The 25,063-nt window shown below is 40.8% G+C and overlaps 3 protein-coding genes and 1 long non-coding RNA gene across 4 annotated transcripts; 3 read left to right on the top strand and 1 right to left on the bottom strand.

The window, feature by feature from the left end:
• Positions 1-1,876: 1,876 nt before the first annotated feature.
• LOC138199391 (B-cell receptor CD22-like) lies at positions 1,877-5,098 on the top strand. Its single transcript, XM_069151448.1, has 6 exons — positions 1,877-1,967; positions 2,120-2,509; positions 2,857-3,523; positions 3,718-3,796; positions 4,116-4,155; positions 4,727-5,098. Exons 1-3 carry the CDS (start codon positions 1,895-1,897, stop codon positions 3,261-3,263), a joined length of 870 nt encoding a protein of 289 aa, XP_069007549.1. The 5' UTR covers positions 1,877-1,894; the 3' UTR covers positions 3,264-3,523; positions 3,718-3,796; positions 4,116-4,155; positions 4,727-5,098.
• Positions 5,099-5,403: 305 nt separating this feature from the next.
• On the bottom strand, positions 5,404-9,577 carry LOC138199169 (phosphoenolpyruvate carboxykinase [GTP], mitochondrial-like). The gene is made up of 5 exons (XM_069151109.1): positions 9,572-9,577; positions 8,896-9,142; positions 7,598-7,735; positions 7,148-7,243; positions 5,404-6,707 (listed from the first exon to the last, which is right to left on the bottom strand). Exons 1-5 carry the CDS (start codon positions 9,575-9,577, stop codon positions 6,238-6,240), a joined length of 957 nt encoding a protein of 318 aa, XP_069007210.1. The 3' UTR covers positions 5,404-6,237.
• Positions 9,578-18,958: 9,381 nt separating this feature from the next.
• On the top strand, positions 18,959-19,935 carry LOC138199392 (uncharacterized). Its single transcript, XR_011178341.1, has 3 exons — positions 18,959-19,027; positions 19,347-19,386; positions 19,900-19,935. It is a non-coding gene; the product is annotated as an uncharacterized lncRNA (long non-coding RNA).
• A 1,918-nt stretch (positions 19,936-21,853) lies between these two features.
• Positions 21,854-24,976, top strand: LOC138199226 (B-cell receptor CD22-like). The gene is made up of 7 exons (XM_069151162.1): positions 21,854-21,978; positions 22,131-22,526; positions 22,868-23,170; positions 23,265-23,534; positions 23,729-23,810; positions 24,130-24,169; positions 24,656-24,976. The coding sequence occupies exons 1-7, from the start codon at positions 21,906-21,908 to the stop codon at positions 24,704-24,706; spliced, it is 1,215 nt and encodes a 404-aa protein (XP_069007263.1). The 5' UTR covers positions 21,854-21,905; the 3' UTR covers positions 24,707-24,976.
• Positions 24,977-25,063: the final 87 nt, after the last annotated feature.

Genomic DNA, 25,063 nt, shown 5'->3' with positions numbered 1-25,063 from the left:
ATAAATATCTCATTGCTGTGATCACTTTCAATTGTGGTGTTATTATGTTATTGCATTAAGTTGGAGAAGTGAGCGTGTTTCTAATGATTTCAAGCACAAACATAATCAAAGCATTTTATAATCTTCAGTGTTTCATCAATTTACTGTCATTCAGTATTCGAAGAATATTTCTTATAAATCTTACTTTTGCAAAAAAAAAAACGTCCTCCTCCCTGCTCATCACAGTTTTTCACCACAAAATGATGTGAATAACTTTTATCTTTAAAATGATCTACTCTGAACTTTAAGTTGAAATTCTTAGAAAACCTTTATTTTTGGTCACTTGGAGTAACTTTTAGTACGAGAAATCTTTTTTTATGCAACCGTGTCGACCCATTTCCAAACATGACATCGCTTTGGTTTACCACTAGGTGGCACTTTATACACTACAACTGTTCAGTGCACACTTCAAATGGGACTAATGATAATAAGTCTCTGTTAACAATGAAACAAACACCTGATTAAAGCTAAAATTGTGTGTGTGTGTGTGTGTGTGTGTATGTGTGTGTGTGTGTAGGTGTCATAGAGAAGTGGTTGGATGAATGATGATGACTTCATTAGAATAAGTTGAGTCCTTCAAGTAAACAGGAAGTTGGTTCTTTGTGTTCTGCAGGATTCTCACTGTGACTGCAGCCACGTTGTTTCATAAGTTTATTCATCATGTCGACACAAGAATTATTTCTATTGATCACATTTGGTTTTTATTCATTTATATGAAAGACTTTGCTTCTGTTTTTTGGCTGAAATTTATTGACAAGTGAAAAATAATCAAACACTTTAACTCTGCGCTGCATGAAGTTCACATCTCTCAACTTTGTCTCCTAATATTTCTCATTAACATCTGAGAAAACCTCAACAAATTCCTCATCTGATCTGCAGTCAGTCATTTTTCCTTCAAGCTCGTCAGGTGCTCTGAAAGCAAAACACACTTCATTTAAATATAAGAAACGTAGCATCAACTAGAGTTTTGTTTTCTTTGATTTGATGCCATTTAAACTAAAGTCAGCAGTTTGTGTCACCAGGAGACATTGAAATGTTCATAGTTCAATCATTTATAATCTGTCATCCTTGTAATCATCAATAGTTAACAGGGAACTACAAATATAAATCTTCTTTAGTTGGCAGAGTTTAAAAAGCAACACAAGTTACATTCATGTTAAAACAGATTTCCTGCAGAAGAAACAGCAGTTCGTTCAAACTAAACTAAACATGTTCAACATATTACACATCTGACTGTTAAATCTACTGTTCAGCAGACAGATGAAGGTCAGACATGTGATTAAAACCATGTTTGAGAATGAATACGTCATTCACACCCTGCTGAGCTCAAGATGCCCCAAAAAGGTGACTTCCTCTTTGACAGAGTCGGAGCAGGAAGGATGAAGACTTCGTGGAACAACAAGTCTCTTTGCTTTTACATGACAGCAAACAAACAGGGAAGTTGGTTATTTGATCGGCGGCTGATCAACTCAACTTCTTTCTCCGTTTGAGCTGCAGATTCATTCGGTAAGAAAACTACATTTTTTTATTTTTTCACCTGAGTGAAAACTCATTTTAAATTTTATGAATTAGTTTTACTGAAATAAATCACAAATCAATTTCCGGCTGCTTTTGTAAAATTGAAACTGTAACATCAAGAAGTCAATTTGGGTGATTTAGAATCTGAAATTTTGAAAACTTTCAACAGATGTTAGTAATCGTCATTTCTAACACAAACATCTGGTTGTTTGGGGAAATTTTCTGGTTTGAATGTCTGAATTTGATGTTGCTTTAAAAATGTCAATACTTTGTTAAAATTGTTCTTTGATTAGGACACTAAAATACAACATGGTTTTCTTCTTTTTCCAGTCTGGAGATGAATTTCCTGGCAGCTCTGTCTGTGAACGTGGTGACAGTCAACATGTTACTGAGTGTCTTCTTTCTTCCAGGTGAGCTGTTTGTTCACTCACTTTTATTTACAGACTCGCATCATTCAAACTTTCTAATATTTGAAAGGACATTTTTTAAAGGACTCATACATGTTGCAGGATTGTAGTTTATATATAAAGAACTTGTGTTAATCATCCTTCTGATTTTACAGGTGTTTTGGCTGCTTGTCGTGCAAACCTCACCATCACTGCACCAAAGCAGATGGAAGCACTGAGTGGATCCTGTTTGCAAATCCCTTGTTCTTTTAGACCAAAACCATCGATACCATCGACATCATCATTTAACAGCACAAGAGAAACCTTTGGAGTGTGGATTAAAAATCATACAAATTTCTGGACCAGTAAACATAACATAGTTTTCAACAATAGTGGGAAAGTTTCCAAATATCCAATGAAAATTACTGTAAACTTGAAAGAAACAAACTGCACCACTCTGTTCTCTAATTTAAGTACAAATCATTCAGACAAATACTTCTTCAGAATTGAGAACTGGCCGTTCAGGTCAACAGCTGTTTGTGATCCTCTTCAAATAACAGTTAAAGGTAACAAAGTTTTGTTTTTATTAATCTATTATATTGTTGTTCAGAATAAAAAGTGAAATCAAAAGAGGTTTTAATTTAAAGGAACAAATACCATGAATATAATCTACACTGTGAAATTAAACATGAACTGTAGGATTATCAGCAGTATCAGTGAAGATCCTGCTGGGACACAGTATACATTAAACAATCTTTGATTTTTATATCTTCAATCCTTCACATTTATCATCACTTTTTTACGTGTAGGGTCAAATAATTGACAGTGTTTGGCCAAGTCTTTGTTATTTGTCTAGTGTCTAGTAAATGTGCTTTATATTACTGTGTAAAATCTGTTTCATCTGAAACCACAGATTCTCCTTGGAAACCCAGAATTGAAATCTCAGGTGATCTGAAGGAGAAGAAGTCTGTCACTATCACCTGCTCAGCTTTCACTCCCTGTCCACACTCCCCTCCTCAACTCACCTGGACTCTCCAACAAGACTCTCACAACAACATGGAGGAAAACACAGATGGAACCTTTACAACTAAAATCCAGGAGACCGTCACTCTGTCAGACTCACATGATGGAAACAACATCAGCTGCTCTGCCAGATATCCTGTGAATGAAGGAGATTTCAAGACAGCAGAGACAGAAGTGACTCTCAATGTTTCATGTGAGACGACCAGAGTTTGTTACTGGATCCTGTCAGCACGTCATGATTCATGTCAGCTGTTTCTAATGAATAAAATCTGTCACTTTCTCCTCAGATGCTCCTAAAGACACCTCAGCATCCATCAGTCCATCAGGTTTGGTGTCAGCAGGCAGCTCGGTGAATCTCACCTGCTCCAGCAGAGCCAAGCCTCCCGTCAGCAGCTTCACCTGGTTCAAGAACAGCACAGATGGACCCATGAAAGTAGCTGAAGGAGAGATTTACAGCTTCAAGATGACCAATGAGACAGATACAGAAAGTTATTACTGTGTGGCCGCAAATATTTTTGGTAATCAGACGTCATCGTGGATTCAAGTGAATAATGCAGGTAAATGCAGAACTGAATCTGCTCTCTTCTCTTCTGCTGCTGTATAGTTCAATTATGTTTTGTTTTAATCCATTTTAGAGTATTTTACTATAGTAATATAAAATCGGTGAAAACCCAATTTATTTATATAAATCTATTAACTCTTCCAAGTATTTTGTCTGTATTCTTTTAGTCACTTAGTCTCATTTTTCCAGGAACAGGGAGCTTTCCAATATGGCTTCTACTTATTACAGGGAGCACTGTCATTATTCTCCTACTGGTTGTCTGTATTTGGTAAGTATCATAAATTAAAGCATCTGAATGATGAAGGTGTTTAAGGTGAGAGCATCATAAATAGGTGATATGGAAATTTGGTTCCTCACATTAAATTTGTTTACCATCAAACAAACATATCATGGAAGTTGTTTTTTGTAGGCGACTTGCTGTTTGATTTATAAACGTCAGTCCTCCTTTAGTTTCCCCCACAACCTCCACCAGTTGATTTCAATAAGATGTTTGTCACTGATGTACGTTGAATAATGTATGTTTTATACCAGCCTTTACTCTCTCACTCTATATATAATTACTATGACAGCTCTCTCATGTTTTCCAGCTGGTTCAGGTCCAAATATTCAACTCGTCAACAGACTCAGGTGAGAAAATGCAAAACTTTTTGTTGTACAGTGCTGCACTGTTTTAATTGCACTCTACGAATGTAAATGACTTGAATAGTAAGCAGAACATTATTGAGGTTACTGAGCAGAGAAATAGAAAATGTGACACAACAGCCTGTTAGCAAGTCGTTAGTGCGTATGAGTGGCGGCCGGTTGAGGCGCAAGCTGATTGGTTGAAATTAACCCGAGGTCTCCGCCAACTCTGGATGGAACAACTACAAACCATCGGGGTTGTTTGCAGACCTGTATTCATGCAGTGAAATAGGTTCGGGTTCGCACCAGGCCAGATGTATACACCAGCAGAAGTCCTTTAAATTTGCTCAGTAACTAACTGCAAACCATTGAAGAGCAGGTCGATGTTCATCAGCTGTTTGAACCAAATATTAAATAACTGTGAGGTGTGTTAATTAAACAAATATGACATTAGCTCTCTAATTTCTGACCCATTTACAGTGAAATGCAACAGAAGCATTGATGCAGTTGATACATCGGACCTGATGATGACGGATTCATCTCCCAACATTTCTAATTCAGTACATTTTCCCCTCAGAGTCAAACAAGGGAGGAGTTTGCTCTTCAAGTGCCGGTCAATATAAAACAGGAGGAGATCCATTATGAAGATGTCAGCTTCTCCAGGCCGAGACCTGAACGTCTCACCGTCTCAGTGCAGGACGGCGGACAGCAGCAGGAGACGGTGTACGCACAGGTCCAAGTGTTGAAGGTAGAGAGGAGCGTTACGCACACAGCTGGTGGTCCAGAGGAGCTCTACGCTCAAGTGAAGACAAACTGATTTCAGTTTGGGGATCTCATACTGTAACTTTACTTTTTGCTTTTTCAAGATGTTGATGTTAACAGGCCCTTAACGCCCTGCAGCTCACAGGCTTCAGTCAGTTATGATAATATCACAGTTCATATTTGTGTTCAGACTTCGTACAGCTGTTGTACTGCAATAAGTAATCTGCATCTCACATGTACACCAGAAATAAAAGTCTTAAAGCTGTAAACAGGGAACTTAAATATAAATAACAAAAAGCAACGATGTGAAAGATGAGATTTAGTTTAAATATGTTATTTTTACTGTTTTTGTGCCGCTACATCCTTTAAAAAAAAAAAAAACGTGTTAAACTACTGCAAAAATAAAGAAGTTACTGCTTCCGCTTTTGAAGATGTTTATTCATTGCACTGTAATAAAAATCTTGGCATACAACTGCAAAACAAAATTCCAAGTAATCTCAGTTGCATTTATTGGTCCAACATTTCACATATTGTGAGTAAACATCACCTGAAATCTTACAGTTTAATCACAAACATTACAAAAGTGGTGAGATGAAGAATTCATAGGAGTCCTGGACTACAATGTTCTCACTTTTATTTTTGTAATATCACACTCAATTTAAAATAAAGGGCAATATCTGGTGAGACTCAGTTGATAACGTATTGAAAATGTAATTCAAAACGTTTATTTAGTAAAAGTGTTCAAACTTTATCTGCCCTTTCAGAATTTAACCTTAAAAAAGGTCTTTGGTCGTCAGCCTGTAAACACTCGCAGCCTGGACGCTGCCTGGTTCAAAAAGGCACTACGAGGTTGATTGTACTCCAGCACCACGCCGGGAGTTGTGAATGAATGGAGGTAGTGACATGAGCTTCTCTCTCTGGGAAACCCGAACATTCACGTCCCTCGCAGCCACCGGTCCCTCAAAGTGTTGCAGCATTAGTGTGAAGTAAGGTTGGTGTTGCAGTGTACATTTGGTTTTCCTAACAGATTTCTCTTCATGCAGAGAAGGGCAGCGGTCACGGACTGAGTTTTCATGCACAGAGAAGGTTAACTAGTGATTGAATAAGTTCTGTATTATTCTGGCTGAGCAGCGAGGCTCTTATAGGAGCTGCTGCCATGTTTGTGGCTTGTATCTCCACCTGGTCATCAGTTTTGATGCTCACCTGTAAAAAGCCTTTCTAAGCTCCACATTTCTCTCTGTATGTAAACCCGGTCAGTGGCTCTGGTTCTGATCCGACTCCTGTGTCTCCCTCCCTTCTTCTGCTGTACTTCCTGTCAGCAGGGTTTTAACTGTGCACTCTGTCCTCCAGCGCCTTCAGCTCGGCCTCCACCTGAGCCGGCAGGTCGGCTCCGACCTGCTGGGTGAAGTAGGCTCTCAGCTCCTTGGTCTCCTTCTGCCAGAAAGGCTCGGGCACGTCGAACAGGGCGCCCATATCCACCTTGCCGCCGAGGCCTTTGGTTTCGATGGCGCCGTCGACCGGCAGCCAGCCGATGATGCTCTTCTTGGCCGCCTCGTCCTCCCTCTCCCTGCCGCAGCGCTTGAAGATCCACTCCAGCACGCGGGCGTTTTCGCCGAAGCCGGGCCAGAGGAAGGCGCCGCTCGCCGGGTCTTTCCTGAACCAGTTGACGTGGAAGATCTTGGGCAGGTGAGTCGGCGCCTTTCGGCTCTGCATGCTCAGCCGGTGAGCGAGGTAGTCGCCAAAGTTGTAGCCGAAGAACGGACGCATGGCGAAGGGGTCGTGCGTGATCATCTTGCCTGAAGCAAAAACAGTTGAATACTTTGTAAATGTGATGAAGCTTCAGTTTAGTTTATTGAGTTTATTTATAAGAGGGAGCATGTACAAAATACATTCATCTCAAAAAGATGCTTTGTACCACATCTAGCTACGAGCTCATTTCTATCTGCAGTCCCTGGAGAGGTGAAAGGAAACAATACAACTCAGAGCGAGATACAATCATGCATGTATCCAAAATGTGTAAAAACAGGTTGTCAAATGTAAAATGATTATTTAAAATGAACTTTTTAGCTTCACGGGTGAAGAAACCTCTGCAGGTTTTTAGATTGACGTCGAGCTCGTTTGATTCATGAAAAGTTCATTTAAAGTCCGTGTCTGACCATTGTCTTAAAATACATCATCAACAGAAGGATTCTGGATCAACCTGAAGCTCAACAGAGCATCATGTGGATTTTCGTACCTTTATGCTCAGCAGCTGCTGTGACCTCTGACCTCATCGAGGCTCCGACGAACACACCGTGCTGCCAGTTGAAAGACTCGTAGACCAGAGGGACTCCTGACAACATCAGCATTTCATCATGTTTACTGCACAGCTTCTGTCCGTTATAAATGTTCTTGTGCTGATATGAAACTGGTGTTTATGCTGTAATGACTCAAACTTATATTACGTTAAAGAAGAAGACAGAAACATCGTGTTGCATCAGGCAGACCGTGCACAGTGTACTTAAATACTTGAAGTCACTTCAAAAGCTTTTCCAGGATATAAAAACTGTCTAATTAGAAATAATCTACCTGTAGAAACAAAGAAAGAAAAGAAGGATTCTCCACATTTTTACTGCTTCTTTTTCCCTCTAATTCTAATACGAGGTCAAAGTAAAAAAACCTCTTCATCTGTGTCGTCGACACCAACCTTCAGGCCTCCTGCCACCGAAGATGATGGCGTCAATGGGAACGCCCTCCTCGCTCTCCCACTGGGGGTCGATGATGGGACACTGAGCCGCCGGGGCGCAGAAGCGGGAGTTGGGGTGAGCGCAGGGTGTCGAGCTTCCTGTGTAAAAAGAGGACAGTTTGTTCTACCTTCAGCGTTCATAGTGTTGTTTAATGTGAGAGATTGGATCCAGAACTTATCTGCTGTCTGCTGTTTATCTCAGTTCATACTGTGTCTGATCTTCACAAACAGTTCCTCTCAGCGAGCTCCAAACTTCAAAAAAATGTTGAGCAAAGTGGTCTTAAGAGTGAGTTAGTAAACTTCTTAGAGCAACTCTGAAACCCTTATCTTAGTGAGATGTAGCTGACACCGTTGCTAGGTAGGATACGTCCTTCTAAAAGATGTGATTGGCTAATCAAATAAAAAGCTCTGTGTTAACGGGCACAGAACGGACAGTGACCTCCAGTGGAAATGAAATGAACTGCATCCTATTAAGAGGCTGTGAAAGTGCTGCAAGTGTTTGTTTGCAGTGTGTGTGTGTGTGTGTGTGTGTGTGTGTGTGTGTGTGTGTGTGTGTGTGTCACGCCTTGTTTTAGAAGAGGAAATAAAAGACATGGATGCACCTTGCTAGATTGTCTTAAGCAAGAAGTGGGATGTTCTGAATCTGTTCCTTCATAAATATGTTTCTAAAACTTCAGTAGTGCAGTTGTAGCTCTAAATGTTCTTTTACTTATCAATGTTTTCACAGGTTATTCATTGACTCACCACAGGCATTGTACGTATCATTGAGGATTAACAAGTGTGATGAATGTTAGAGTTTATTATAGCCCAATATCACAAGGCCTGTCTCAAAGGCTTTTCCTTTTACTTTAAAGTATCGGCGATAAACTGACTTTACCAGACGTAAAGGATTACTTCTTCTCATATTTTCAGTTGGAGTTTTTGGCTGGCTAGGTAGAGCACCTCTTGTTTGTTATTGCGGTATTTAATAATTAACTGTGCAATATGACAAGCCTGCTCAGTTCATTATTTATTTATCTATAATGTTTTAACAGCATTCGCGCTTTCTTTTCTGGTACTTTAGAAACAGAAAGTTATTTGAAAACAAATTCCTTCAGGCCAGTTCAACTTCTGCTTTACCAAGTAATGGATCCATTTTTTGTCGTTACATTTTAGACAGCTCTGCAACACTTTGAGGCAGCGGTACGTGGACTGATTAAAATCAATGCTGGTCTTGTTTTCACTCGGTCATTTGTTCCTGCAGCTCCTCTGTTCCTCACCTGGAGTGTAGTGAACTCGATCCACTGGTGGAGCGGCTCCACGCAGGCTCTGCCGGCCACCACCGTGCTCCTCCTGCTGGGCGCCTGGGTGCTGGTGGGCTTCCCCCTCACCGTCACCGGCGGCATTGTGGGAAAGAACCGAGCTGGCAGCTTCCAGGCGCCGTGCCGCACGCGTAACATCCCCCGGCAGATTCCCACACAGCCCTGGTACAAACACCCGGTCGTACACATGGCCATCGGCGGCTTCCTACCCTTCAGGTGAGCCCAGAAAATTGAATAGCATTTAGTATTTCCTCTCAAGAGTGCACAGTTGAAGGGCAAGGAAATAAAAAGATGAAGAGCAAAGTTAACAAATTTGATTAAAAGACAACATGTTTAGGGCTTCAAATTATTTATGAACTATTTAAAGTTCATTCATAACTTATACTCTTTATTCATATTTAAAGGACCCGTTTTGTATCATATATATTTGTATAAATTTAGATTTCCGATGCTTTTTTCTTTTTTTATATTAAAAAGCTACATCTACAAATAGAGTGAAAACATCAAAACTGTCAGTCCACTGAGAAATACACACCGCTCGTATCCAGAAACTTTTTCACAAGTTTGTGATCATGTCACTTGTCAATCCTCAGTGTGGCCCACTTTCCAAATTTAATGTGGAAGAAAACAAGGCGATCATTCTGTGGAGTTCTTGGCAAGCAACAAGATCGAAGAAAATCTGTGATTGGCCGGGACGTGTGCCACTCAAAAGTCAGCCAATCAGGAGAGAGGGTCGTTCATATCATTGCATCTTAAAAGCAAAGACAAAAAGCAGCCTGTTGTTGGTAGTGCTTCAGAAAGATGCTTAAGAGAGTAAAACTTCAAAGTGATAGGTTTGTGTCGTCATGGCTGATCATTTTAGATTATTATTCATACTATTGAACCACACAAATAAAAACGAAAATATTGCCTGTTAATTTCCAGATTCTCACACTAAAGCCTACTTTGCATGAATTCTTGCCCACAGTGCCATCTCTGTGGAGCTGTACTACATCTTCACCACCGTTTGGGGCAGAGAGCACTACACCCTCTATGGCATCCTGCTGTGCGTCTTCGCCATCCTCGTCTCAGTGGGTGCCTGCATCTCGGTGGCGCTGACCTACTTCCTGCTGTCAGGCGAGGACTACCGGTGGTGGTGGCGGAGCGTGCTCAGCACCGGCTCAACCGGCCTCTTCATCTTCGTCTACTCGGTTTTCTACTATAGGAATCGGTCGTCTATGAGCGGCCTGGTGCAGAGCACAGAGTTCTTCGGCTACTCTCTGCTCACAGCGCTCGTCTTCTCACTGATGCTGGGCAGCGTGTCCTTCTGGGCCTCACTGGCATTTATCCGTTACATCTACCGGAGTCTCAAGATGGATTAGACATATGTACACACACACACACACACACACACACACACACACACACACACACACACACACACACACACACACACACACACAGCTGTAAACATATTTCCTCATCGCACACATGGACAATCTTCATTGTTTTCTTTTGCTCTTTCACTCACACACAACAAACACCTCCTATTGTGTTAACGGGAGGAGACACAGGGGCCTTTACCTTGATTTGAAGGGAGTTGAACTACCGTCATTTTTGAATAAGGGATAGCTGGGTGGACGGACAAATGAAGGACAATTGGGGTGGTGAGATCATCATGGATTTTAAGGATAAAATGGAATATTTTATGACAAAGGGATGATTTTATCTCATCAGGAGTGAATGGGTGAAATGTATGATACACAAGTGAATGCATTGAATACATTGTACGATGCAGTGTGACATCACCTGCTCTGGTTGCTACTTCAGTATCTATATAAGCAGGACAGGAGCTAAATGTTCTATAGTCCCCATATTAACCAACTATTGAGACAGATGACTCACTGTAGTTTTGATCAATTATGCAGCAAGTGTTGTTACTTGCTCCGATACTCCCCCCCCCCACCCCCACCCTCTTCCTTCACACACACTTGACCATAGCAGCCTGTTCCAATATAACATTGTTTTGCACCAGCCCTGCAGTAGATAAGAGGAACAATGCCTGGTAGGTTGAAGAGCTGTTGGTGATGGGAGCAATATTGTAATTGTATTCTAAGGTCACCACTGACTGTGAATTTGGTTCTGATGTAAATAGTCTTTTCAATAAAATGCTTTTCAATACATTTGTCAGCAAACATCTTTTTTGTCTCCTATCTTCTGGAAATGTATTTATACCCTGCCAACATGAATCACATTTCAACAACAAAAAAGACAAGTCTCACACTTATTGTGTAGTATGTATTTTTTTGGCAAATATATATTTTTTATTTTTTTTGGCAAATGTATTTGTTTGTCATTCCAATTCAGTGATTACAAATTAATGAGCATTACATAGTCAGCAACTGCAACTACTTGACACGTTAAAAAAAAAAAAAAAAAAAGATCCATCTAACTTGGACACGTCTATTGACCTTAAGGGCAAAAAAAACACAGTGACCTACGTTAAGGAAACACAAAAGTTTAAAAAAAAGTTCAAAGTTCAAAAAAAAAAGTTTACAATAAAATTCAGTAAAACACAAGTTAGAACAAGGCCTATGTGGCAGGATAAAAATTACCTCTCAATTACAAGTCAGGAAACTTCTAGAGGAGATTCTTGTATACAAGTCAGATGATATTTACAGAAAAGCGTGTACACTGGTGAGCTCAAAAATTCACTACAGGCTGGGGTTGTACATCATGGCAGGATTGAAGGAGTTATGGTTGCTCACATCTCTGCTCTCGAAGCCAATATTGTTGCCAACATTGTTGACGGGGGAACAGTTGGCGGATTAAGGGCACCGAGGCGATTACATGGGTCGACCTCAGGTGGCATAGGCCAGCTGGTCACCTGGGGTGTGTTGGGCACAGCAGACTGTACTGAGCCGGTGGGCCAGGAAGAGCAACCTGCAGAACCGGCTGGACCATTCATGGCGCCCATATAGAGAGCCGGGTTCTGTGGAGGCGCCGTCATCATGTGCTGGTTATAACACACCTGCAACTGTGGCAGCATCCCTCCCTGATACTGGAAAACAAACAAGTGGCATTTCAAAATTAATAATACTATTTACATTCTTGACAATATGACAAAAATACTGGAATTTTTTTTCCCATTAACTGAAGAACATTAAAAAATAAGCAATATAGTTAGTTAACCTTCAAATATTCAGTCAAAAAAAAAAAATCATCTCTCACTTCAGTGAGATTCAAATTCTGTATAAAATGCAGCCGCTTTTAGTCGTGTATGTAATGTGCATCATATGTAATTAGTTGGAGTATTACCATTATCACATTAAGAATTATATAATATTATGGTCAACCATATCCCATTTACAAAGCTTATCTAATTTGACTGTTTCATCTCGCCTTTAAGGCCGTAACCAGACTATGGTTAGGCCTCCATTTTGGATGTCTTGCTCTATGTCCAAACCGCCGTTTCTCTGTTATCAGTTAACAAGAAACCCGGGCCGGACAAACTTTAGCCTCAAACATCCTGAGTGCATATGTCGACCAGTGCTTGAAATAACAGGAGGTACTTACAGGTGGGATGTGTGAGGGCATGTTAAATATGGGTCCATGAAGCGGGGCGTTGTTGTAGATGGCATAGCGCGAGCAGCAGCCTGTTGCAGCAGCTCCTCCCCGAGTGTGTTGTTTATTAGTATTTTTTAAACCTTTCTTCTCTCTTCGGAGTTGTTGTTTTTTCTTTCTCTTGTGTGTTAAGTTAACGGTCAGACAATGGACCGTAATTTTTCCACGTTTCTGGCTGGGGGCTCTGTTATTGTTTACTCTCGTGATCAGCTGATCGCTGAGTAGACCTCTACTGCTGCTGCCCGGAGAGAGGCCTGAGATCCCCGATGAACTTCGGAGAAGACGTCGGGGTTGCAGAGCTGGAGCTCAGCTGAAGGCGGAAAGGAGGAAATATAAACCATCGGTACCGGAGATCTTAATGGGGAACGTGAGGTCGTTGGTTAACAAGACGGACGAGCTCGGCGCTGGTAAAGACCCAGAGAGAGTACCGGGAGGGCAGCATCATGTGTTTCACCGAGACGTGGCTGCACTCACATCTCCCGGACCACAGCGCGGCCGTACCCGGCTTCAGGACTGTTCGGGCGGACGGAGACGTTGTTCGGAGCGGCAAGAAGAAAGGTGGAGGGATTGCAGTCTATGTGAACGAGAGGTGGTGTAATCCCGACCACGTGTGTGTGTGAAGGAACGTTTCTGTATCCCGGACATTGAACTTCTAGTCGTGGGGATGCGTCCTTATTATTTACTGAGGGAGTTCACGTCCGCCATTGTTATCGCTGTGTATGTTCCTCCATCAGCTGACGTAGAGGCAGCAGTGGACACCATCTACTCCACTGTGGCTAAACTGCAGACTAAGCATCCCGGTGCATTTTTGGCAGTTACTGGAGACTTTAACCAGTCTGGATAAAGTACTGCCAACTTTGCACCAGTATGTGAACTGCCCCACCCGGGACAATAAAACTCTGGACCTACTGTATGCTAATGCCATGGTGCATACAGTACTACTGCCCTTCCCCCCCTTGGTAGATCAGATCACAACCTGGTCCTGCTGACTCCCAAGTATGTTCCTCTGGTGCAGAGGCAGCCTGTGACCACCAGGACTGTGAGGAGGTGGACACAGGAGGCTAAAGAAGCCCTGCAGGACTGCTTTGAGTCCACGGACTGGGATGTGCTGTGTGGACCACATGGGAGGACATCAACAGCATGACGGACTGTATCACAGAATACATCAAATTCTGTGAACACACCACCGTACCATCCCGGACTGTACACTGCTTCCCCAACAATAAACCCTGGATCACCAGTGACCTGAAAGTGCTTCTTAATAAGAAGAAAGCAGCCTTCAGGTCTGGGGACAGGGAGGAGCTCAGGAGAGTGCAGCGCCACCTGAAGGAGAAGCTCAAGGAGTGCAAGGACTCCTACAGGAGGAAGCTGGAGGCCAAAGTCCAGCAGAACAACGTGAGGGAGGTGTGGACCGGTATGAAGGGGATTACTGGCTTCAAGGGGAGAGAGAGACAACCAGGGGGAACCTGGAGAGGAACAACCAGGGGGAACCTGGAGAGGAACAACCAGGGGGAACCTGGAGAGGAACAACCAGGGGGCTCCCTGGAGAGGTCCAATGAGCTAAACTGTTTCTTCAACAGGTTCAGTTCACCACTCTCATCTGTCTCCTCCACACCTCACACCTCCCAAACACCTCTGCTGCCTCCCTCCCTCCCCCCTCTGCGCCCCCTGGTGAACTGCATAGAGCCCTCAATCTCAAAGGGCTCTTCCTCCATCGACACCCCCCCCCCCCCTCTCTGTGACGACTGGCCAGGTTAGGAGACAGCTGGAGAGAATCCACCAGCGCAAGGCTGCAGGACCTGATGGCGTCAGCCCCGTGGTCCTGAAGACCTGCGCCGTCCAGCTGGCTGAGGTCCTACAACACCTCTTCAACCTGAGCCTGAAGCAGGAGGAGGTCCCGGTGCTGTGGAAGACGTCCTGCCTGGTTCCTGTACTGAAGAAGACGACTCCATCTGGCCTCAACGACTACCGACCGGTTGCCCTCACATCTCATGTGATGAAGGTGCTGGAGACGCTGGTCTTGGCCCACCTCAGGCCGCTGGTGAAATCTTCTCTGGACCCGCTGCAATTTGCGTACCAGCCTCGTGTGGGAGTGGACGACGCCATCATCTACCTGCTGCAACGAGCTCAGTCTCACCTGGATGGAACCGGTGAATCTGTGAGAATCACTTTCTTTGATTTCTCCAGTGCATTCAACACCATCCAACCACTGCTGCTGAGTGAGAAGCTGCGGGTGGTGGGGGTGGACGCGTCCACCGTCTCCTGGATCAATGACTACCTGACAGGCAGACCACAGTTTGTCCGTCTGGGCAGTGTGCTGTCTGATACGGTGGTCAGTGGTATTGGAGCGCCTCAGGGAACTGTTTTGTCCCCCTTCCTGTTCACCTTATACACCACTGATTTCCAGTACAACTCAGAGTCCTGCCATCTGCAGAAGTTCTCTGATGACTCTGCAGTGGTCGGGTGTATAAGGGATGGACGGGAGGACGAGTACAGGGCAGTAGTGGAGGACTTTGTGGTGTTGGTGGGAAGAAATCACCTGCTCCTGAACGTGGCCAAGACCAGAGAGATGGTGGTCGACTTCAGGAGGAAGACGACGGCTCCACAACCGCTGAGAGTTCTGGGAGAGGAGGTGGACATGGTTGAGGAGTACAAGTACCTGGGTGTCTCCATGACAACAGACTGAACTGGAAGACCAACATCAACGCTGTCTACAAGAAGGTGATGAGTCGACTCTTTTTCTTGAGGAAACTTCGATCCTTCAATGTGTGCAGCAAGATGTTGGAGATGTTCTACCAGTCTGTTGTGGCCAGTGCACTGTACTTCACTGTGGTCTGCTGGGGGAGCAGCGTTGGAGCCGGAGACACCAACAGACTTAAATAAACTGGTTAAGAAGGCCGGCTCCATCATCGGCTACAAACTGGACAGCCTGGAAAAGGTGGTGGAGAGGAGGACGCTGAACAAACTATTATCCATATTGGATCATCCTGACCACCCTCTCCACCACCTGCTGCAGGGACAGCGGAGCACTTTCTCCAAAAGACTCCTCCAGCTCCGCTGTCTCAAGGACAGATACAGGAGATCATTCCTGCCGACCACAATAAGACTGTACAATAACTCACCTCTGGCAAAATCCATCACACAACAAAAACACTGTTGACTGTGTTTCTTGGTTTGTTTGTATATAATATATATAGATATATACTGTACTGTATATACTGTGCATTTTATATTTATGTTTTTTTACTGCTATTTACTGCTATTTTATTGCTTTTCTATTATTATATTCTATTCTATTATTTTATTCTATTATTTCTATTATTATTTTATTGCTTCTGTATGCTGCTGTAGCAAAAAAATTTCCCCTCAGGGATTAATAAAGTAAATACCTACCATACCTACCTACCTACCTACCTTCATCAATAATGTGTAAATTTGGTATGTTTTGTCTTCTATTCACGTTTTTTTTTTCAATAAATTTAAGGTTAAAACAATTTCCTCACTTTGTGTTTCTTTGTTTACAATAATTGACAACAGGACAGTTAAAAGTACATGTTGGTGATGAAGAGCATGAAGAAGAAGAAGAAGTGTACATTTACTGACTGATCTGCTGACAGACATGAATCCTCGGTGCTCAGGTGTTCAGTGAGTCGGTGTGGTGTAAGTTTAATGTAGTTTTGATACTAAAATGTTGTCAAGTATAAATTGTGTGTGTGTGTGCGTGTGTGTGTGTGTGTGTGTGTGTGTGCGTGTGTGTGTAGGTGTCATAGAGAAGTGGTTGGATGAATGATGATGACTTCGCATCAACGAGAGTTTTGTTTTCTTTGATTTGATGCCATTTAAACTAAAGTCAGCAGTTTGTGTCACCAGGAGACATTGAAATGTTCATAGTTCAATCATTTATAATCTGTCATCCTTGTAATCATCAATAGTTAACAGGGAACTACAAATATAAATCTTCTTTAGTTAGCAGAGTTTAAAAAGCAACACAAGTTACATTCATGTTAAAACAGATTTCCTGCAGAAGAAACAGCAGTTCGTTCAAACTAAACTAAACATGTTCAACATATTACACATCTGACTGTTAAATCTACTATTCAGCAGACAGATGAAGGTCAGACATGTGATTAAAACCATGTTTGAGAATGAATACGTCATTCACACCCTGCTGAGCTCAAGATGCCCCAAAAAGGTGACTTCCTCTTTGACAGAGTCGGAGCAGGAAGGATGAAGACTTCGTAGAACAACAAGTCTCTTTGCTTTTACATGACAGCAAACAAACAGGGAAGTTGGTTATTTGATCGGCGGCTGATCAGCTCAACTTCTTTCTCCGTTTGAGCTGCAGATTCATTCGGTAGAAGTGAATTTGGGTGATTTAGATTTTGAAATTTTGAAAACTTTCAACAGATGTTAGTAATCGCCATTTCTAAAGCAAACATCTGGTTGTTTGGGGAAATTTTCTGGTTTGAACGTCTGAATTTGATGTTGCTTTAAAAATGTCAATACTTTGTTAAAATTGTTCTTTGATTAAGACACTAAAATACAACATGGTTTTCTTCTTTTTCCAGTCTGGAGATGAATTTCCTGGCAGCTCTGTCTGTGAACGTGGTGACAGTCAACATGTTACTGAGTGTCTTCTTTCTTCCAGGTGAGCTGTTTGTTCACTCACTTTTATTTACAGACTCGCATCATTCAAACTTTCTAATATTTGAAAGGACATTTTTTTAAAGGACTCATACATGTTGCAGGATTGTAGTTTATATATAAAGAACTTGTATTAATCATTCTTCTGATTTTACAGGTGTTTTGGCTGATTGTCTTGATCATACAGACCTCGACATCACAGCACCAAAGCAGATGGAAGCACTGAGTGGATCCTGTTTGCAAATCCCTTGTTCTTTTACACCAAAACCATCGACACCATCGACATCATCATTTAACAGCACAAGAGAAACCTTTGGAGTGTGGATTAAAAATCATGCTGATATCCGGACCAGTCAACATAATGTAGTTTTCAACAGTAGTGTGAAAGTTTCCAAATATCCAATGAAAATTACTGGAAACTTGAAAGAAACAAACTGCACCACTCTGTTCTCTAATTTAAGTACAAATCATTCAGACAAATACTTCTTCAGAATTGAGAACTGGCCGTTCAGGGCAACAGCTGTTTGTGATCCTCTTCAAATAACAGTTAAAGGTAACAAAGCTTTGTTTTTATTAATCTATTATATTATTGTTCAGAATAAAATGTGAATTAAGGAGAAGTTTTAATTTAAAAGAGCAAACACCATGAATATAATCTTCACTGTGAAATTAAACATGAACTGTAGGATTATCAGCAGTATCAGTGAAGATCCTGCTGGGACACAGTATACATTAAACAATATTTGATTTTAATATCTTCAATCCTTCACATTTATCATCACTTTTTTATGTGTAGGTTCAAATAATTTACAGTGTTTGGCCAAGTCTTTGTTATTTGTCTAGTGTCTAGTAAATGTGCTTTATATTACTGTGTAAAATCTGTTTCATCTGAAACCACAGATTCTCCTTGGAAACCCAGAATTGAAATCTCAGGTGATCTGAAGGAGAAGAAGTCTGTCACTATCACCTGCTCAGCTTTCACTCCCTGTCCACACTCCCCTCCTCAACTCATCTGGACTCTCCAACAAGACTCTCACAACAACATGGAGGAAAACACAGATGGAACCTTTACAACTAAAATCCAGGAGACCGTCACTCTGTCAGACTCACATGATGGAAACAACATCAGCTGCTCTGCCAGATATCCTGTGAATGAAGGAGATTTCAAGACAGCAGAGACAGAAGTGACTCTCAATGTTTCATGTGAGACGACCAGAGTTTGTTACTGGATCCTGTCAGCACGTCATGATTCATGTCAGCTGTTTCTGATGAATAAAATCTGTCACTTTCTCCTCAGATGCTCCTAAAGACACCTCAGCATCCATCAGTCCATCAAGTTTGGTGTCAGCAGGCAGCTCGGTGAATCTCACCTGCTCCAGCAGAGCCAAGCCTCCCGTCAGCAGCTTCACCTGGTTCAAGAGCAGCACAGATGGACCCATGAAAGTATCTGAAGGAGAGATTTACAGCTTCAAGATGACCAATGAGACAGATACAGAAAGTTATTACTGTGTGGCCGCAAATATTTTTGGTAATCAGACGTCATCGTGGATTCATGAGAATAATGCAGGTAAATACAAAACAGAATCTGCTCTCTTCTCTTCTGCTGCTGTAGAGTTCAATTATGTTTTGTTTTAATCCATTATAGAGCATTTTACTATATTAATATAAAATCAGTGAAAACCCCATTTATTTACTTAAATCTATTAACTTTCCCAAGTATTTTGTCTGTATTCTTTTAGTCACTTAGTCTCATTTTTCCAGGAACAGGGAGTTTTCCACTACGGCTTCTACTTATTGTGAAGAGTACTTTCATTACTCTCATCCCTCTGGTTGTCTGTATTTGGTAAGTATCATAAATTAAAGCATCTGAATGTTGAAGGTGTTTAAGGTGAGAGCATCATAAATAGGTCATATGGAAATTTGGTTCCTCACATTAAATTTGTTTACCATCAAACAAACATGTCATTCAAGTTGTTTTTTGTGGGCGACTTCCTGTTTGATTTATAAACGTCAGTCCTCCTTTAGTTTCCCCCACAACCTCCACCAGTTGATTTCAATAAGATGTTTGTCACTGATGCACATTGAATAATGTATGTTTTATACCAGCCTTTACTCTCTCACTCTATATATAATTACTATGACAGCTCTCTCATGTTTTCCAGCTGGTTCAAGTCCAAATATTCAACTCGTCAACAGACTCAGGTGAGAAAATGCAAAACTTTTTGGTGTACAGTGCTGCACTGTTTTAATTGCACTCTACGAATGTAAATGACGTGAATAGTAAGCAGAACATTATTGAGGTTACTGAGCAGAGACATAGAAAATGTGACAAAACAGCCTGTTAACAACACTGTGGGTGGAAACGTTGAGCAACAACCCACAAAAGACTGAACAAGCCAAACATCAGTCGACTGTTTCTGTCCGTTTCTGGATGCCATCAGGAAGCTGGTTTAAGAACAGTAGCAACTAGTCCTCATGCACATCAGACACATTTATTATTTTAGGCTTTTACATGATTTATAGTAGTCTGGATGAACCAACTGTGACTCACAGCTTCAGTTTTCTTCGTTGTTGTGACCGACTGGTAATTAGTGACCGAGCACCGATGATGTGTGTGTGTGTGTGTGTGTGTGTGTGTGTGTGTGCGTGCGTGCGTGCGTGCGTGCGTGCGTGCGTGCGTGCGTGTGTGTGTGTGTGTGTGTTTGGTTTCAACAGGACACAAAAGAAGCAGACTCTGTCAACATGGTCGAGGTTCAGGCATCATGAAGCTACAACGAGAGGAGGAAGATGTCGAGCTCTTCGTCAACAGACTGATTTATTATCTTTATCTCTTATTTCTGTCTGCACATGTTATTAATGATATTTTAGTGGATCGCAGCATCATCCAGGCCTGTACATATGACATAATACTGCTTTGTAGAAGGTGAACTAAAGAGGAACATTTTAAGATAAAATCTTTGTAATATAAAGTTGTGGAGCTCAAACAAAGTTCATGTTTTCTTCCTTTTATGTAGGAAACTCAAAATTAAACACAACTTCATCAATAATCTGTAAATTTGGCGTGTTTTGTCTTCTATTCACGTTTCTTTCAATAAATTTAAGGTAAAAACAATTTCCTCACTTTGTGTTTCTTTGTTTACAATAATTGACAACAGGACAGTTAAAAGTAGATATTGGTGATGAAGAGCATGAAGAAGAAGAGGAAGAAGAAGAAGTTTACATTTACTGACTGATCTGCTGACAGACATGAATCCTCGGTGCTCAGGTGTTCAGTGAGTCGGTGTGGTGCAAGTTTAATGTAGTTTTGATACTAAAAATGTTATCAAATATAAAGTGTGTGTGTGTGTGTGTGTGTGTGTGTGTGTGTGTGTGTGTGTGTGTAGGTGTCATAGAGAAGTGGTTGGATGAATGATGATGACTTCATGAGAACAAGTTGAGTCCTTCAAGTAAACAGGAAGTTGGTTCTTTGTGTTCTGCAGGATTCTCACTGTGACTGCAGCCACGTTGTTTCATAAGTTTCTTCATCATGTCGACACAAGAATTATTTCTATTGATCACATTTGGTTTTTATTCATTTATATGAAAGACTTTGCTTCTGTTTGTTGGCTGAAATTTATTGACAAGTGAAAAATAATCAAACACTTTAACTCTGCACTGCATGAAGTTCACAGTTCTCAACTTTTTCTAATAATATTTCTCATTAACATCTGAAAAAACTTCAACAAATTCCTCATCTGATCTGCAGTCAGTCATTTTTCCTTCAAGCTCGTCAGGTGCTCTGAAAGCAAAACACACTTCATTTAAATATAAGAAACGTAGCATCAACGAGAGTTTTGTTTTCTTTGATTTGATGCCATTTAAACTAAAGTCATCAGTTTGTGTCACCAGGAGACATTGAAATGTTCATAGTTCAATCATTTATAATCTGTCATCCTTGTAATCATCAATAGTTAACAGGGAACTACAAATATAAATCTTCTTTAGTTAGCAGAGTTTAAAAAGCAACACAAGTTACATTCATGTTAAAACAGATTTCCTGCAGAAGAAACAGCAGTTCGTTCAAACTAAACTAAACATGTTCAACATATTACACATCTGACTGTTAAATCTACTGTTCAGCAGACAGATGAAGGTCAGACATGTGATTAAAACCATGTTTGAGAATGAATACGTCATTCACACCCTGCTGAGCTCAAGATGCCCCAAAAAGGTGACTTCCTCTTTGACAGAGTCGGAGCAGGAAGGATGAAGACTTCGTGGAACAACAAGTCTCTTTGCTTTTACATGACAGCAAACAAACAGGGAAGTTGGTTATTTGATCGGCGGCTGATCAACTCAACTTCTTTCTCCGTTTGAGCTGCAGATTCATTCGGTAAGAAAACTACATTTTTTTATTTTTTCACCTGAGCGAAAACACATTTTATATTTTATGAATTAGTTTTACTGAAATAAATCACAAATAAATTTCTGGCTGCTTCTGTAAAATTTAAACTGTAACATCAAGAAGTCAATTTGGGAGATTTAGATTTTGGAATTTTGAAAACTTTCAACAGATGTTAGTAATCGCCATTTCTAAAGCAAACATCTGGTTGTTTGGGGCAATTTTCTGGTTTGAACGTCTGAATTTGATGTTGCTTTAAAAATGTCAATACTTTGTTAAAATTGTTCTTTGATTAAGACACTAAAATACAACATGGTTTTCTTCTTTTTCCAGTCTGGAGATGAATTTCCTGGCAGCTCTGTCTGTGAACGTGGTGACAGTCAACATGTTACTGAGTGTCTTCTTTCTTCCAGGTGAGCTGTTTGTTCACTCACTTTTATTTACAGACTCGCATCATTCAAACTTTCTAATATTTGAAAGGACATTTTTTAAAGGACTCATACATGTTGCAGGATTGTAGTTTATATATAAAGAACTTGTATTAATCATTCTTCTGATTTTACAGGTGTTTTGGCTGCTTGTCTTAAACATACAGACCTCGACATCACTGCACCAAAGCAGATGGAAGCACTGAGTGGATCCTGTTTGCAAATCCCTTGTTCTTTTAGACCAAAACCATCGACACCATCGACATCATCATTTAACAGCACAAGAGAAACCTTTGGAGTGTGGATTAAAAATAATCCAAATATCCAGACCAGTCCACATAATGTAGTTTTCAACAGTAGTGGGAACGTTTCCAAATATCCAATGAAAATTACTGGAAACTTGAATGAAACAAACTGCACCTCTCTGTTCTCTAATTTAAATACAAATCATTCAGACAAATACTTCTTCAGAATTATGAACTGGCCGTTCAGGTCAACAGCTGTTTGTGATCCTCTTCAAATAACAATTAAAGGTAACAAAGTTTTGTTTGTATTAATCTATATTGTTCAGAATAAAATGTGAAATAAGGAGAAGTTTTAATTTAAAAGAGCAAACACCATGAATATAATCTTCACTGTGAAATTAAACATGAACTGTAGGATTATCAGCAGTATCAGTGAAGATCCTGCTGGGACACAGTATACATTAAACAATCTTTGATTTTAATATCTTCAATCCTTCACATTTATCATCACTTTTTTATGTGTAGGTTCAAATAATTTACAGTGTTTGGCCAAGTCTTTGTTATTTGTCTAGTGTCTAGTAAATGTGCTTTATATTACTGTGTAAAATCTGTTTCATCTGAAACCACAGATTCTCCTTGGAAACCCAGAATTGAAATCTCAGGTGATCAGAAGGAGAAGAAGTCTGTCACTATCACCTGCTCAGCTTTCACTCCCTGTCCACACTCCCCTCCTCAACTCACCTGGACTCTCCAACAAGACTCTCACAACAACATGGAGGAAAACACAGATGGAACCTTTACAACTAAAATCCAGGAGACCGTCACTCTGTCAGACTCACATGATGGAAACAACATCAGCTGCTCTGCCAGATATCCTGTGAATGAAGGAGATTTCAAGACAGCAGAGACAGAAGTGACTCTCAATGTTTCATGTGAGAAGACCAGAGTTTGTTACTGGATCCTGTCAGCACGTCATGATTCATGTCAGCTGTTTCTAATGAATAAAATCTGTCACTTTCTCCTCAGATGCTCCTAAAGACACCTCAGCATCCATCAGTCCATCAGGTTTGGTGTCAGCAGGCAGCTCGGTGAATCTCACCTGCTCCAGCAGAGCCAAGCCTCCCGTCAGCAGCTTCACCTGGTTCAAGAACAGCACAGATGGACCCATGAAAGTAGCTGAAGGAGAGATTTACAGCTTCAAGATGACCAATGAGACAGATACAGAAAGTTATTACTGTGTGGCCGCAAATATTTTTGGTAATCAGACGTCATCGTGGATTCAAGTGAATAATGCAGGTAAATGCAGAACTGAATCTGCTCTCTTCTCTTCTGCTGCTGTATAGTTCAGTTATGTTTTGTTTTAATCCATTATAGAGCATTTTACTATATTAATATAAAATCAGTGAAAACCCAATTTATTTACTTAAATCTATTAACTTTCCCAAGTATTTTGTCTGTATTCTTTTAGTCACTTAGTCTCATTTTTCCAGGAACAGGGAGCTTTCCACTACGGCTTCTACTTATTGTGAAGAGTACTTTCATTACTCTCATCCCTCTGGTTGTCTGTATTTGGTAAGTATCATAAATTAAAGCATCTGAATGTTGAAGGTGTTTAAGGTGAGAGCATCATAAATAGGTCATATGGAAATTTGGTTCCTCACATTAAATTTGTTTACCATCAAACAAACATGTCATGCAAGTTGTTTTTTGTAGGCGACTTGCTGTTTGAGTTATAAACGTCAGTCCTCCTTTAGTTTCCCCCACAACCTCCACCAGTTGATTTCAATAAGATGTTTGTCACTGATGCACATTGAATAATGTATGTTTTATACCAGCCTTTACTCTCTCACTCTATATATAATTACTATGACAGCTCTCTCATGTTTTCCAGCTGGTTCAAGTCCAAATATTCAACTCGTCAACAGACTCAGGTGAGAAAATGCAAAACTTTTTGGTGTACAGTGCTGCACTGTTTTAATTGCACTCTACGAATGTAAATGACGTGAATAGTAAGCAGAACATTATTGAGGTTACTGAGCAGAGACATAGAAAATGTGACAAAACAGCCTGTTAACAACACTGTGGTTGGAAACGTTGAGCAACAACCCACAAAAGACTGAACAAGCCAAACATCAGTCGACTGTTTCTGTCCGTTTCTGGATGCCATCAGGAAGCTGGTTTAAGAACAGTAGCAACTAGTCCTCATGCACATCAGACACATTTATTATTTTAGGCTTTTACATGATTTATAGTAGTCTGGATGAACCAACTGTGACTCACAGCTTCAGTTTTCTTCGTTGTTGTGACCGACTGGTAATTAGTGACCGATGGTGTATGTGTGTGTGTGTGTGTGTGTGTGTGTGTGTGTGTGTGTGTGTGTGTGTGTGTGTGCGTGTGTGTGTGTTTGGTTTCAACAGGACACAAAAGAAGCAGACTCTGTCAACATGGTCGAGGTTCAGGCATCATGAAGCTACAAGGAGAGGAGGAAGATGTCGAGCTCTTCGTCAACAGACTGATTTATTATCTTTATCTCTTATTTCTGTCTGCACATGTTATTAATGATATTTTAGTGGATCGCAGCATCATCCAGGCCTGTACATATGACATAATACTGCTTTGTAGAAGGTGAACTAAAGAGGAACATTTTAAGATAAAATCTTTGTAATATAAAGTTCTTGTTTCTCTGTGGAGCTCAAACAAAGTTCATGTTTTCTTCTTTTTATGTAGGAAACTCAAAATTAAACACAACTTCATCAATAATCTGTAAATTTGGCATGTTTTGTCTTCTATTCACGTTTCTTTCAATAAATTTAAGGTAAAAGCAA

The sequence above is a fragment of the Embiotoca jacksoni genome, unplaced genomic scaffold (assembly GCF_022577435.1).
Source record: "Embiotoca jacksoni isolate LCO1_2020_lvr unplaced genomic scaffold, fEmbJac1.0.p SCAF_17, whole genome shotgun sequence".
Taxonomy (NCBI): domain Eukaryota; kingdom Metazoa; phylum Chordata; class Actinopteri; family Embiotocidae; genus Embiotoca; species Embiotoca jacksoni.
Note: the sequence above shows the minus strand (reverse complement) of the source record. Positions and strands in the feature narration are given on the sequence as shown.

What these genes read in the sequence shown, in the direction of transcription:
- LOC138199391 (XM_069151448.1), top strand. Translation starts at nt 1,895, where the DNA reads ATGAATTTCCTGGCAGCTCTGTCTGTGAACGTGGTGACAGTCAACATG. An exon ending in GAGTGTCTTCTTTCTTCCAG is followed by an intron (nt 1,968 to 2,119) that starts GTGAGCTGTTTG and finishes CTGATTTTACAG; the next exon opens with GTGTTTTGGCTGCTTGTCGT. An exon ending in TCTTCAAATAACAGTTAAAG is followed by an intron (nt 2,510 to 2,856) that starts GTAACAAAGTTT and finishes CTGAAACCACAG; the next exon opens with ATTCTCCTTGGAAACCCAGA.
- LOC138199169 (XM_069151109.1), bottom strand. An exon ending in CGGTGGCAGGAGGCCTGAAG is followed by an intron (nt 7,244 to 7,597) that starts GTTGGTGTCGAC and finishes TGATGTTGTCAG; the next exon opens with GAGTCCCTCTGGTCTACGAG. An exon ending in AGCAGCTGCTGAGCATAAAG is followed by an intron (nt 6,708 to 7,147) that starts GTACGAAAATCC and finishes TTTTTGCTTCAG; the next exon opens with GCAAGATGATCACGCACGAC.
- LOC138199226 (XM_069151162.1), top strand. Translation starts at nt 21,906, where the DNA reads ATGAATTTCCTGGCAGCTCTGTCTGTGAACGTGGTGACAGTCAACATG. An exon ending in GAGTGTCTTCTTTCTTCCAG is followed by an intron (nt 21,979 to 22,130) that starts GTGAGCTGTTTG and finishes CTGATTTTACAG; the next exon opens with GTGTTTTGGCTGCTTGTCTT. An exon ending in CCTCTGGTTGTCTGTATTTG is followed by an intron (nt 23,811 to 24,129) that starts GTAAGTATCATA and finishes CATGTTTTCCAG; the next exon opens with CTGGTTCAAGTCCAAATATT.